The 14085-nt window shown below is 36.4% G+C and overlaps 1 protein-coding gene across 4 annotated transcripts in view; it reads right to left on the bottom strand.

The window, feature by feature from the left end:
- LOC102595434 (calcium-transporting ATPase 3, endoplasmic reticulum-type) overlaps window positions 1-14085 on the bottom strand; it is a 69480-nt gene that overhangs the window by 38763 nt on the left and 16632 nt on the right. For all 4 annotated transcript variants that reach the window (XR_001473495.1, XR_001473496.1, XM_006347803.2 and 1 more), the window contains exons 13-16: window positions 9569-9670; window positions 7974-8032; window positions 5911-6055; window positions 2918-3025 (exon numbers count right to left, since the gene is read on the bottom strand). Coding sequence is in view for 2 of the 4 variants with exons in the window: in XM_006347803.2 (XP_006347865.1) it covers window positions 2918-3025; window positions 5911-6055; window positions 7974-8032; window positions 9569-9670 (414 nt within the window). In the remaining 2 variants the exon portion in view is untranslated. The remainder of the gene's footprint in view (window positions 1-2917; window positions 3026-5910; window positions 6056-7973; window positions 8033-9568; window positions 9671-14085) is intronic.

The following is a 14085-nucleotide window of genomic DNA, read 5'->3' as shown; positions in this document are numbered from 1 at the left end:
ATGACTCTTCCCTATAGTGCCTCTTTATCATTGGCATACTTCCATAGCCATTTCATTCTGAGTGCCTTACTATGAGTATCCAAATTCTTTATCCCCAAACCTCCAAACTTCTTGTCAATTATCAGAGATTCCCATTTGACCAAGTGGTAGCTTTTCCTGTCTTTATTTCCTTGCCACAAAAACTTCTTCCTGATTCTGTCTAGCCTACTAATGATTTTTGCTGGTATAGGGAACAAGGACATCATACAAGTTGGCAAGGAATCTAACACGGAGTTGATGAGGGTTAATCTACCCCCTAGTGATAAGTACCGTCTTTTCCACATTGCCAATTTCTTCTCACATTTTTCAACCACATTGTTCCAGATTTCGTTAGACTTTTGAGTTTGCCCCTAAAGGCATACCCAAGTACATTGTTGGCAGACTACCAATCCCTCCTCCCAGAATTGCATTTAGGGATTGCGTGGTTGTGACCTCATTGATCGGATAAAGAAAGCTCTTTCCCCAATTGATGTGTAATCCTGACATCCCTTCAAAGAGAACCAATATCACCCTCAAAATTTTTATTTGTTCTTCATCTGCATCACAAAAAATAAGGGTATCATCTGCATACTGCAAATGAGTCACCTCCAGATTATCCCTTCTTTCCTCGCTACATTGAAACCTCTCAACCACCCATTTATATTTGCTGTTTTGACCATGCCATCTTTTCCGGTGACTGTTTTTTCATATTTAATTTGTGTAGCACTGTACCATCATTCCAGTGACTACTTTTTCATATTTAATTTGTGTAGCACCGTGCCATCCTTCCGATGACTACATTTTTTTTGCATATCTGATTTGTGTAGCACCGTGCATCTCTCCGGACTACTTATCATAGTTTATTTGTGTAGTACCGTGGATTTTTCTGAACTATTTTTTCATATCTGAGTTGCATAGCATCATGTGTCTTTTCACTGACTCCTCAGTTTTGATTTGCATAATTCCATTCGTCTTTTCAGTGACTCCTCAAATCTGATTTGTGTAGGGTTGTACCATCATTCCAACCCTACCCGTATAATTTTTCTTTTTCAGTAGGGTCGTGCCATAATTCCGACCCTACCCATATTATTTCTCTTTTTCAATGGGGTCGTTCAATCAATTCGAACTATCCTATATAATTTCTATTTTCTAGTTGGGTCGTGACATCATTCCAACCCTACCCATATAATTTTATTTCTTAGATTGTGACCACTTTTAGCCATCAAATCTAATACTCCGGGCATATGAGCATGTTCCGGTCAGTTTTTCGGTGACTTGTCTAATATCGACTCATCTATTGATTCCAATCCATATACTTTATACAAGATCTTCAGCACTTTGTTGCTCAGGGGGAGTTAAGCAGCCTTGTATGTCGATTATGTGAGTCACTCTACGGTCTGAGTCTGAAACAGTCTTTGCACATTTGGTTTGGGAAGTTCAACACTGTAATTTTATCACTCTGTGTTTTATCGGCATTATGCATCAAATTCAGTATTTCATGAGAAGATTAAGCACATTGAGATTGACTGTCAATTTTGTGAAGTTAACTTATCAACTTGCAAATATCTTACCAAGCCCATCATTGATCCTCGTATTAATTACATATGTAACAAGCTAGGTACATGAATTGTATGCACTAGCTTGAGGGGGGGGGGGGTTAGAATAGGAATAGGTTTATACAATCCTATTAGAATAGGAATAGATTTACACAATCCTATTAGAATAGGAATAAGTTTATACAATCTTATTTAAGTGAGAATAGGAATAGTAAATAGTATCCTACTTGGTAAAGAATTGTATTCTAGTGTCTATAAATAGGATCCTCAATGTAATAATGTAGACACAACTACAATTTAATAATATTTTTCTCCTATATTTCTCAAAGTTATTGTTGACAATATCATATTATCACCAGCAATAATCAGGACGGTATTACCAAATGAAACATCTCTTTCAGCACTTTCAGACTAAAGACTTCGAAAGACTGAAGTACTTTTTAGGTATTGAGGTTGCTCAGTCAAGATCAGGTTATTTCGCAACTAAAGTATGTCTCAGAAATTCTACTGAAAGAAAATGTACACGATCTCATCAAGAAGCCACCCACTTCCCAGCTTTTGCATGTGCAAAGGTTATGCAAATCATTTAGACTTCATACATGGGAAAAATGTATTTCTTTTCCAAGAATCTCGGAGTGTAGCAAACTCATCATAGAGAGTTTAGCAAACTCATCATAGAGGGTCCTTAGTAGTGTTGTCAAAAGCATGCTTTAGCCCAAAAGTGAGGCCCAAAACATGTTGAGCGCTTCGCCTCTCTTAATGTTAGCTTTTGTGTCTTCATCAAGGTTCTAAGGCATGCTTTTCCTTGCGAATGGACGTCTTCTTAAAAAGCGACACTAAACAATTGATATTTCACTTAACGTAATTATTTTTTAATTTCTTTGTTCATATATGTCATTCATGAGGGAGGAGCTGAGAAGATAGGAAAAATATTTAGCAGGGAGAAATGACAATATTGAGGGGCTTTTAAAAATTCTCAATGCAAAAGGAAAATTCACAACTTTTGAGGGTCCAAAAGCCTCCTCCAGCATCACACCAGCACAAGGCCACACATTGTCTTTAAGAGACCATCTGCTTTCCCTTGCATGTTGCATCTCCAAATGACAAAAAAAAATATTTGGGAAAAAAAATCTGATTTTTTTTGGGCAAAATCCTTCACTTATGATGATAATAGAGATGCAAAGAAATACTTATCAGGTCTTAAAATGTCTAAGGGATAGGTTACAATCATTGCCCTACTAACACAACAGCAGTAATGCTTGCAATCAAAACAAACGAAGTACTTGTGCTTCAAAATTGAACTTTGGAAGTCTGTCTACAAGAACAAGAATAACAAGGAATACCTGGGCTCCCAAGCTGTCAAATATAAAACCTTCTGGTGCGTAAGTTGTTCCACTAACAACGTATTCAGAGTTCATTGGACCATTATTTAATGAATGAAGCACACAAATCTGAACAGAAAAAAGTATTACCAAAAATTCATTAGCCAGTGAACAGTTTTTTTTGTTTTTGACAAAGGTAACTGGTTTTGTACATATTTCATCAGCACTAAGGCTGGTATCCAAAAATTTACATCAAAAAAACTACATCCAAAAGAGTAAGATCAGAAACTATCTCTAGGACCTATTTCATCTTATAAGGATCCTAAGATGTCTACTACACCAATAACAAAAAGTAATAATGCACTAATGCAGTTCATTTTAATCCTATGCATGGGGCTGTTGTTGCCCTCAAAACACCTAGAATTCCTCTCCTTCCATATGGCCCACCATATCACTGCTGGGACAGTTCTTCATCTGTCATTGTTTGTGCTGCCACTACCCTTTATTCCAGCTTACTAGAGACTGACCTATTCTTTCAGGCATAGTCCACTCTATACCTCTGAATCTCTAAACAGATTCCATAACTGACCTACCACTCTACAATGAAGAAACAGATGGTTAATTGTCTCTGCAGATTGTTCACAAAAATAGCATCTTTGATACATATGTATGCCCCTCTTCATGAGATTCTCCTGAGTTAGAACAGCCTCTTTCACCACGAACCAGGTGAACAGTACTTTTCAAAGAAACTTACAGACTATTGAGCAATCCCTGACATTGCAGGTACCAGAAGTTGGAAAAGGATAATGTGTGCTCTTCAAATCTAGATTACGGTTGCATATGAATTGGAAGTGGGTCGTATTTGGTTGGAAGTTTGGGGGACAAGAATTTCATTTGTTGTTTTTGGACAATATTGATAATGGTTGGTTGGCGTTTTGAAAAGTTTAATCACTAGATATTATATATGTTAGATATAGGATGGATGTACGGGGAAGTTATGGTGTTGTATGTGGATCATGGTTTAATTAGTTGACCCGTAATTTTGGTTACGAGAATTTCTTGATGCTATCACATTATTATGAATTAAGTTTTAATATATTTTTATATATATAACTAAATATTACGAGTATTGTATTATATTAATTCCTTAAAATTATAATAATTTGATGTATTGAGACTTAACCCTAGGCTTGAGATTTAAGAAATATGAGGCTTAACAAGTTAGTTGGCATCAAGATTAGGAGCTTGGTTATAGAATTGAGTCTGTTTACGTACAAATTATCCATACTTGATAGATTGGGAATGATCTGAGGCATTGAAGAAAGGAAAAGAATTGACGAATTAGCTTACATGGCTTCGGTTCTTTGGTGGAGGTAGGTTATGGTTTATTCTATGTGTTAGATAGACTCTTTTTTTTTTTTTTTTTGAAACTGGTAAGGTTCTATGTGTTAGATAGACTCTTAATAGTGGTTGATAGTCATAAAGTGATATTATGAATTTCTCTATGTACTTGGTTGTTGTGGTTTCGATGATTCATGTGTTGTTGTGATTGGTCTGTAATCCCAAGACTGCGAAATCCATAATCTTTAACTTGTTCTATTAAAAAGATGCCTTGAATAAAGAAGGCTTAATGAAATATTGTTAAGGAAGTGGAAAGAGATGATAAAGAATGACAAATAAATTAACTATATATTTGGATCGGGTTCCACGAGCCGGCACAATATATTATTGGATCGGGTGTCACATTCCGACACGGTATTATTGGATCGGGTGTCACGTTCCGACACGATATTATTAGATCGGGTGTCACATTCCGGCACGGTAACATTAAAGGAAAATATAGTAAAGTAAATGTACTCAATCTCAAAGAACCTAATTCCCAAAAGAGAGTGGTGTGGAGGCATGAGACATCATGTGTGTTCTCGATATAGTGGACTGCTTCGTACTTGTTTCAATGTTGTTGTCACTTGTTCATGGCGGCTGTTGTTTGTCACCTGCTAAGTTGCTATAGTTGATATCATGTTATTACTTTATGCATATTGGTTTTTATTTTGAGTCGGCCGATGATATCTACTCACTACATGTTGCCCTGTACTGACCACCAACTTGTATTTTCTTCATTTTCCTTTTGTGGAGTGCAGCGAATGTACCAGCGACTAGACTCGCCCTCAGCTCTAGCCAGTCTCCAGTCTCCAGCATATCAGGTTCAGGGTGAGCTATTCATTCAAGCTCGTGTTGGATTTTCTTGGTCATGGCATGATGTCCTTAGTTTTCAGACACAAACTATTTTATTCATTTATTTTGGTGTCTTGATACTCTTAGACATAGTATTTGGAGATTGCATGTCCTTGATGTGATGACTTTCAGATTTTGGGAAACGATATATAATAAGATTTAAGCTTCCGCATTATGGTTAGTATTTCGTAAGATGAACGATAAATATAAGTTGGGGTTGAATTCATTGGTTCGCCCACCTAGGAGGTTAAGTGTGGGTGCCACTCATGGCTCGTTTTGGGTTGTGACATCTTAGAGGCCCATAACTCAATGCTATATGTTATCCCTGCTCTTATAACAGTTTTACATAATTATTCTACAGAACTTGCAATTTAACTTTGACAGGTATCCTCCTAATGCGTAACATTTCAATAGACTTCTCAATTTGAACCATCTTATCTTAATTGTATGTGTTACATCTTCATCTAAGTCATGCCATTCTCATGGAACTTCGAGCCAAAACATATGAATTGACTGTATTTACACACCACAACCCCTTCTAATGTCACATAACCTTCACCTTCTTGTGGTTGCTTGAATCGCAGTGCATATATTCTGTTGCACTTCTACTTATGCTAACATCCTCACTTTCTAGATCGCTCCTGCCTAGCATTTTCAAGTGCTTACAGTAACCCCTTCCCCCAAAATATAATATTTCTGTAGGATAGGCCATTTGGGAAGAAAGGGAATGCGGAAAAGGTTCAAAACTACAGAAATAGTGTATATAGTTTACAATGTACCTTTGACACAGACATCATATTTGTTGTGAGAGTGCCAGTCTTGTCACTGCAGATTACTGTCGTGCAGCCCAAGGTTTCTACGGACGGCAAGAATCTCACAATAGCATTTAAACGAGCCATTCGCTTTGTCCCAAGGGCCAAACACCTGCCATAATCAGATAAAAGTACATAGGATTCTCTACCTTTCTCTTCTTTTTCTCATTTTTTCTTGAGGGGTGAGGGGATAGAGGAGATTGAAAACGAGCATAAAATAAACGTAAAAGAACAAAAGCGTATCTTTGAGCAACATACCTAAACAATAACAAAGCATGATAAAAGATATAGTGGTAAGTATGTTGGGAAGTCTTATACACCATGGTGGAGGATAACTCTTGTGTATAATATTTTTCTTCAATTTTGACCAAAAATCGAGCATAAGAAACATATTATTCAGTGACTATCTCTGTTTTTATCGTACTTGGGATTTTTTTAGGTTGAACTTGGTTTATTGACTGCCACAAGTACTACTAAGGAGAGTAAAAATATTCTCCTACCCATGCCACTAGCAATAAGACCAGAGACTCATGCACTAGATACATGAAACAGGAGAGGAGATGTAAGCAGATGTATGGGATACAAGTCACACTTTGTCGATTTCCTGACATACAAACCATTTGTCCAGAAGTAATTGATGGAACAACATTTTACATCTATAAAGCTCTATACTACTTAAAAAAGGTTCAATCTTTGTTAGTACTTTAGCATGTGTTTTTTAAGTTTTCCAACTACCACACTGCAGCTATACTTGATCAACTATTTCAAACATACAGAAGGAAGGATAGTCTTTTTCATTTTAGCAAAACTTGAACAGACTTCATGATTGTGTTTTACAATAAGTTCCCATCAAAACTAACATATGTTTGTCTTAAGTTATACTTTGAAGTGAAGATAACTGCATATAACACAGACCAAAAAGAGAAAATTAAATATAAAAAATCAGTACATAAATGGAGAACTATGTTTTTTTGGATAAAGTAAAAAATTATATTAACAACATGGGCATAAAAAGACGTCCATATACAAGAAGTATACAAAGAAAAGTAAGAAACCTACAAAAAGATATGATTTTCTACGAACACCCAATTATCGATATATAAAGAGACCTCACGGGTATAAATGGAGAGCTAACTAAAACCACTATGGTGCTACTATTACGAAAACAGATGAACTGTGAAAACATTTATTTTTAGCTTTACTAATATACAAAGCTAAAAGAGAATACTGTTTAATCAAATGTTCAATACATACTCTCAGTACATACATTAGCAGGTTCAAGATATGCAGAACAAAGTACACAACCGCATAAAGATTCATCCACCACTGAAAATAAGATAGGAAGTGAACCATGACACGTGAGATAGCTAAACAACTGAGAGGAGAAAGTCTTGCAGTCTTTTCCCCATCAGCATCTACCTAAAATCAAAAGTTAGCCTAAAAGCTTACTGTCCTTTTTATTTAAACTGGGGTTTCACTGCATATAGGAAAGATGAAAACACCTCATCACTTATCAGCACATAAAATGTTTTAAAGCGACAACTTTCTGGCAGCATATCAGAATGGACAGAGAACTTAAACAAAGAGCATTATGGCTACATGTAATATGCAAAGCACTAACTCAACAGATAAACAAAGAAACTTTGAACAAGCATGGATTATCTTTGAAGCCAATAACAAGAAATACACAGTTCAATTGACAACTCATTTTATGGCATACTAATCAGAATATAAATCTTAAGCCACGAGACACCTGTTAAAAAAAATTCAACGTTTATTCTCTGTGCAGAGGACTAACTGTGAAGTCACTCTTTTTGCTGAAACACACAATGACTTTTGCATCTGGCTCCAGCAGTAACATTTTGGTGGCATATTTCTTGGTTCTTCTACCCTCTTAAGTTTGTTTTTTTTGTTTGAAAGCATTATGTAAAGATAATGACATCCATGCAAGTATCCCAACTGGAAAATACCCAGATATCTTATACCAGGCACCAATTAAGAATTCAAAGAACATGGTTACACACACTCACGTTGTAACAACAGCAGGAAGCCCTTCAGGGATTGCTGCAACAGCCAGTGCAACTGCAATCTAAACAAGGAAGAGAGAAGTATGTGTCATCAGTTGTATAGTCAGAACCAAAATCAGCCCATGTAAAGAATTCGAATGAAGCAAGGATAAAAAAGGACCAACCACAGAAGGATAACAAACATAATATGCTCAACTAAACAACAAATAATCCCACGAAAATATCACTCATGAGGAAAATAACTGTTAAATACTTGTGATAATACAAATAAAACAGTTTTTAAATAAAGTCTCTAGAACAGCTTTTAAACAAGAACAATGCCAAAGGAACTCCAAAACCAAAAACTGACTTGAAAAGAATAATAAGAGAGAAAGAACTTGAAAAAAATGAAGCACTAAGAAAGAGCCCCCTCAAATGAGAAGTGTGGAAGCAAAGCAAACATTGAAGTACTGCAGTAAACTAAAACAACATGATAAACAATTTAAAATTCAAATCATCCTAAGCTTATTGTGGTTAAAAAACACCCTCAATAATCTTGTATTGCTTGGAAGCTCTTCTGAAAGTGTTTTTTCTAGACAATGATAAGATTTGCCAGAAATTGTTGCAAGGATTTTTCTTCCATCACAACATCCCAAAAAACATAGGTTTCAAAATATGGTTTCATTCTCACAGACCAAATTTGATAGTTTATGTTGGTAAAAATTTGTGGGGTATTGAAAGAGAGACTATTGGTTGCCATGGTTGAAAAATGGGATGAAAATAGCCCTGACGGGTTAAAGATGATTGAAAGTAGCCTTTACGGGTTAAAAAATGGGTTGTAAATAGCCCTTGCAGGTTGAAAATAGTTTTTTAGAAGCACTCACAGATCCCGTAACATCAATGAGGCTCTTGATACCATTGTTTGGTTTTTTAGAAAGATGGGACAGCAAAAAAAGGATTGGAAATGTCTTTCGATAATTTTATCAATCACAAGAGAGTTTTAAATAGTCAACTTTAAACACAAAAATCTGCATAATTTAAAATTTAAGAAACTAAAATATCTCAACTAACTAGAACAACCTGATAACAATTTAAAATTCAAATCATCCTAACACTAGCGACTTAATTATGCTAAAAAATATTGCAGTAACTAGAGTAAATTTCGACAAATAGTACCGTTAATTAGAGATATCATATCTCTCCCATGTGTGATTCTTCCTAACAACTATCAATTAGGTTAAAAAAGTGCCTCTACAGATGAAAAAAACTAATTAAAAGTGCAAAACAGACGAAGGCGTCCTACATAGATTAAACATGCCAAGATTCTGGTAAATGTACATTAACTAATGAAAATAAAATCTGTCAGGTAATACCTAGCATTTTATTTTTATTTTGAGAAGGTAACAACTCAGGTAATACCTAGCATTGAAACAAAATCAGTCATATAATAAAACATAACATCATTTAAGTGCTCAGTAATAATAAATAAGCAAGGGAAAGGTCTATTATCAGACACTTAAAAACTTCAGTGTAGCTGTACTTTAACATTTAAACCCACGTGTGAATTTGCATAATCCAGGCAAAATTGATTAGTAATGCTTTTAATGAGATTCCTATACCTTAAAGTAATGTATTGCACCTCGCAAGAAGCCACCATGGGCAGGATCACTAAAATGCCCAATGTTTACCACCCAAACTAGCACACATATTCCTGCAATGATCTAAAAGAACGAAAGAATAGCTTCAGAAGCAAATAACATAACGAAGATTGATGAGAAATATGGATGAACAAATAAGTTTCTAGGTCGCATTAGGTGGTAAGTGAAATCTCATGAACTGTTAGACAGATAAGAAGTATGAGCTCCTAATTAAATGTTTCACTTCACCCCATTTAGCAATACAGCATACCCATGTTTATTGGACAAGATATTATGAAATAAGAGAAATAGGGCACATTTACTTCCTTAAAGAACTTTTGTAGCTTCCTTCATTATCTCAAATGCTATTCTTCCTTTTATTATGCTACCCCCCCCCCCCCCCACCCCACCCTGGAGTCATACCTCTTGTTCTCAAGCAGCTCAAGTCTTTTTAGTTTTTTTAAACTGGTGGCTGAACACAGAAGGTTTTAGTGAGAAAATCAGTAACTGGTGGAACTCTTTCTCCTTCTATGGGAGGCCAGACTACATCCTAGCATGTAAAATGAAAGCACTGAAAGAAAAGCTCAAAGAGTGGAGTAAAATTGAAAAAGGAAATCTGCAGATTCAAAGGTCCAAACTGCTTAACAAAATGGCAGATTTGGATTCTTTGCTGAACAAAAGAGCACTGACAGAGGAAGAGGCTACTTTGAAGGCAGAGATCTTTATGGAGTACGAAGAACTGATCAAAAATGAGGAATGTGCTTGGAGACAAAGGTCTAAAATCTTGTGGTTGAAGGAAGGAGACAACAATACAAAATTCTTCCATAATTCTGCAAATGCCCACAAAAGAAGCAACCATATTGACCAGTTGGAAGTAGAGGGAAAGATCAACACAGAACCAGACAGAGTAAAGGAGGAAATCATACAGTTTTATGAGAAACTGTATTCTGAAACAGAAAGATGGAGACCTGATGGAAATTTAGTGAATTGTCCTTCAATATCAGAGGAAGAAAGATCACAACTACAGGCCAAATTTGAGGAGCAGGAAGTTTATAAATTGCTTGAAGTTATGTGCCATTGATAAAGCCCCAGGACCTGATGGTTACACTATGGGTTTTTCATCAAATGTTGGGAAATTGTTAAGCAGGACATCATGGAGGCCTTCCATAATTTCTATGAGCAGGAAATGTTTGAGAAGAGTTTCAATGCCACCTATATTGCCTTGATCCCAAAGAAGAAAGGAGCAAAGGAACTTAAAGACTTCAGACCAATAATCTTGATAGGCAGTTTCTCTAAGTTGTTGTTTAAAGTTTTAACAGAAAGAATCAAAAGGGTGATGTACAAGCTGGTAGACTCCCAACAGATGGCTTTCATCAAAGGAAGACAAATCACGGATGCGGTGTTAATAGCAAATGAAGCAATAGACTCTAGTGTGGGTCAAAAGAAACCAGGCATCCTATGCAAACTGGGCATTGAGAAAGCTTATGATCATGTTAACTGGGGTTCCTTCTCAATATACTCAGGAAAATGGGATTTGGAGAAAAGTGAATTAGATGGATACATTTTTGCATCTCAACAGTAAAGTTTCTGTCCTCATTAATGGTGCTCCTGAAGGTTTTTTTGAAGCCCAAAGAGGAATCAGACAAGGGGATCCTTTATCTCCATTCCTCTTTATTCTTGCCATGGAGGGACTTAACAACATGATCAAGACAGCTAAAACAAATAGGTGGATCACAGGATTTGAAGTGTCTACAAACAATGAGAGGAGTTTGGAGGTAACACATCTCCAATATGCAGATGACACTTTGATTTTTGTGATGCAGATGAGGAACAACTAAGATACCTTAGGGTCATTCTGGTGCTTTTTGAAGGTATGTCAGGTCTTCACATCAACTGGGGAAAGAGCCATTTATATCCCATAAACTTGGTCTCTAATATGGAGCTTTTGGCCTCAGTGATGGGAGGCGAGGTGGGAGCACTACCTGCTATCTACCTGGGGATGCCATTGGGAGCAAAATCACAGTCCAAAGAAATTTGGAATACTGTCTTGGAGAAATGTGAGAAGAAGTTGGTCAGATGGAAAGCACAATATTTATCAAAGGGGGGCAGGCTCACTTTGATAAATGCAGTCTTGGATGCCCTTCCTATTTACATGCTAACTTTGTTCCCAATACCTGCAGGAGTAGTACAGAGATTGGATAAACTAAGAAGGGATTTTTTCTGCCAAGGAAACAAGAAAAGAAAGGGATACCATCTGGAAAAATGGAAAGTTATGATCACGGGAAAAAAACAAGGAGGATTAGGCATCAAAAATTTGAAGAACCAAAGCAAGGATCTAAAGCTGAAATGGTTGTGGAGATATGCTCATGAACCACACTCAATGTGGAGTAAGGTGATTAAACTGAAGTAAGGAGAGATCGATTCATGGGTCACCAAGGAAGCAACCAATCCCTATGGTGTTACTGTTTGGAGATCAATTAGGAACTGGTGGCCTTTCCTAAGGAATCATACTACTATAACAGTACACAATGGTATCAGGACACAATTCTGGAAAGATAGATGGCTTGGTAATCAAAATTTGTCAGAGATCTTCCCTGACATCTTGGTAATCAATCTCAGAGGCATTCAATGGACAATGCCTAGCAAGATTGTTGACACTCTCTCAAGTTGGGAGGAAGCAGGAATTGAGGCAAAGAACAGAAGTTATTGGAGGACAATTCCAGCATGCATCTGGTGGACCATTTGGAGAGAAAGGAATGCTAGAAGCTTTGAGGATAGAAGCAGATCCCTACAAATGATCAAAACAGATTGTATTCTGTTATTATGTTTTTGGTGTACAAAGTGTTCCCCTGTAGATGCAGAAGCAATCCTAGAAGTATTAGAATCATGCTAGGCTTGCTGTTTTTGTTCCTACATTTTCATGCGTTTTTGTAAAGGGGCTTTCAGTACTACATAAGTACTGGTTTATAATACAAATCGTTACCTTCTCAAAAAAAAAGTTGAGTATTACTTGGAATAAACAGCTTTTAGAATCATCACAATATTAAATGAAATAAAAACACTTTAGTTGAAGTTAAGCTTTTGCATGTCTTCTAACTATAGTCTGTATAGAAAAGGTAATACCCTTAAAAGTATGATTAAACATGGATACCTACGAATACCTTTACCTCATCATCTTCTGCAATTTCTATCCCACTGTAGTTGAGATACAGAAAAAATGCATAAAGTAGATAACTATACTAAAGAGGGTTCATTTCAGCAGTGTGATTTTACATCCTCTATACAATTGCTTCAATCTGCTCAACCTCTGTGCAAACTTCCGAATTACAGGTTGCCAAAATTTTATATCTCTAATCTTGGGCTCAAGTGGCATCCCAATTATTTTATCGGTCAAACTTGCACCCGCAAAAATCTGCCAACTTCTAGAGGTCATGTATCGCCAACTAGTAATAGTATGGCTCTTTCGCATGTTAATGCGCAGCTTCCTACTGCCTTGGACCAAACAAATGTTCTAAAATGGTGTCAGATCTGTCTAACCTATGACAAGGAGGTTTAATCTAGTGGTAGAACACCCCAAATACGACAAAGAAATTAGGGATTCAAGTCACAAAGGGAAAGACAAGTGAGGAACCAAAATCCTCTTGAAGAGAGGGAGAGTGGGTGGTTGAGGAGTGGGGAGATGGAGTGTGGGTGGGAGGATAGGGTAGTGAAAAGAATTATCTCGCTTGTGGCTCATGTAATTTATATGCGCCACCTACAAACCATAGGCATAATAGACGTGCACTCTCATAAATTGTCATGGAATTATATGCACAGAATTTAGAAGCTTAACCTATTAGAAAAGAGAATTTTATTTATTTATATGTACAACAAATTTCGTCACGTGCTATTCTGATTCTTTTTTCTTGGGTCAAGTAATAAGAAAATTTGTGTTGATGGTAGGTGGTGAAACTTGAATTCAGAACCTCTACCTGCTCTTGTACTATATTAAATTAGATAAAAGTTAAGTTGTTTGAATGAAGAGGTATAAAGACTAAACAAAGTAAATATCAAGTGTTGAGGAATGGAGGAGAATGATAATTGGATTTATCAAAATTTCCAAGCTTTAATAATTTTTGGGAGTCACTTAAAAGGAAATGAAAATAGGTCAGAGTTATTGATAAACATAGAACAAGAGGAAGGGTGTCAAATGGTGACAAAAGAGAAAGACAAAAGGAGTATAGAATGTGAATACGAGGGTATTACAAGAAAGGAGAGGAGAATGACAGAAGAGTTCTTAGTGTTCATGCTTATTGAGTTTCCAAGTGATCTTGACTCGGTATGAGACAGATTTTGTCTTAGCACAATTTCCTACCGCGTATGAGGTGTCCTCCAGGTTGTTACATCTCACCCCTCATCGTCACACTGTAGTCCCCTCACTGTCAGTTGATTAGCATCTCAAAACTATTGAGAATTGAAATGGAGGTCGATGACATAGTTATCGCTGGCATGAATCAAGA

Source organism: Solanum tuberosum, unplaced genomic scaffold (genome assembly GCF_000226075.1).
Source record: "Solanum tuberosum cultivar DM 1-3 516 R44 unplaced genomic scaffold, SolTub_3.0 scf00094, whole genome shotgun sequence".
NCBI classification, from domain to species: domain Eukaryota; kingdom Viridiplantae; phylum Streptophyta; class Magnoliopsida; order Solanales; family Solanaceae; genus Solanum; species Solanum tuberosum.
This window is presented reverse-complemented; position numbering and strand designations above follow the sequence as displayed.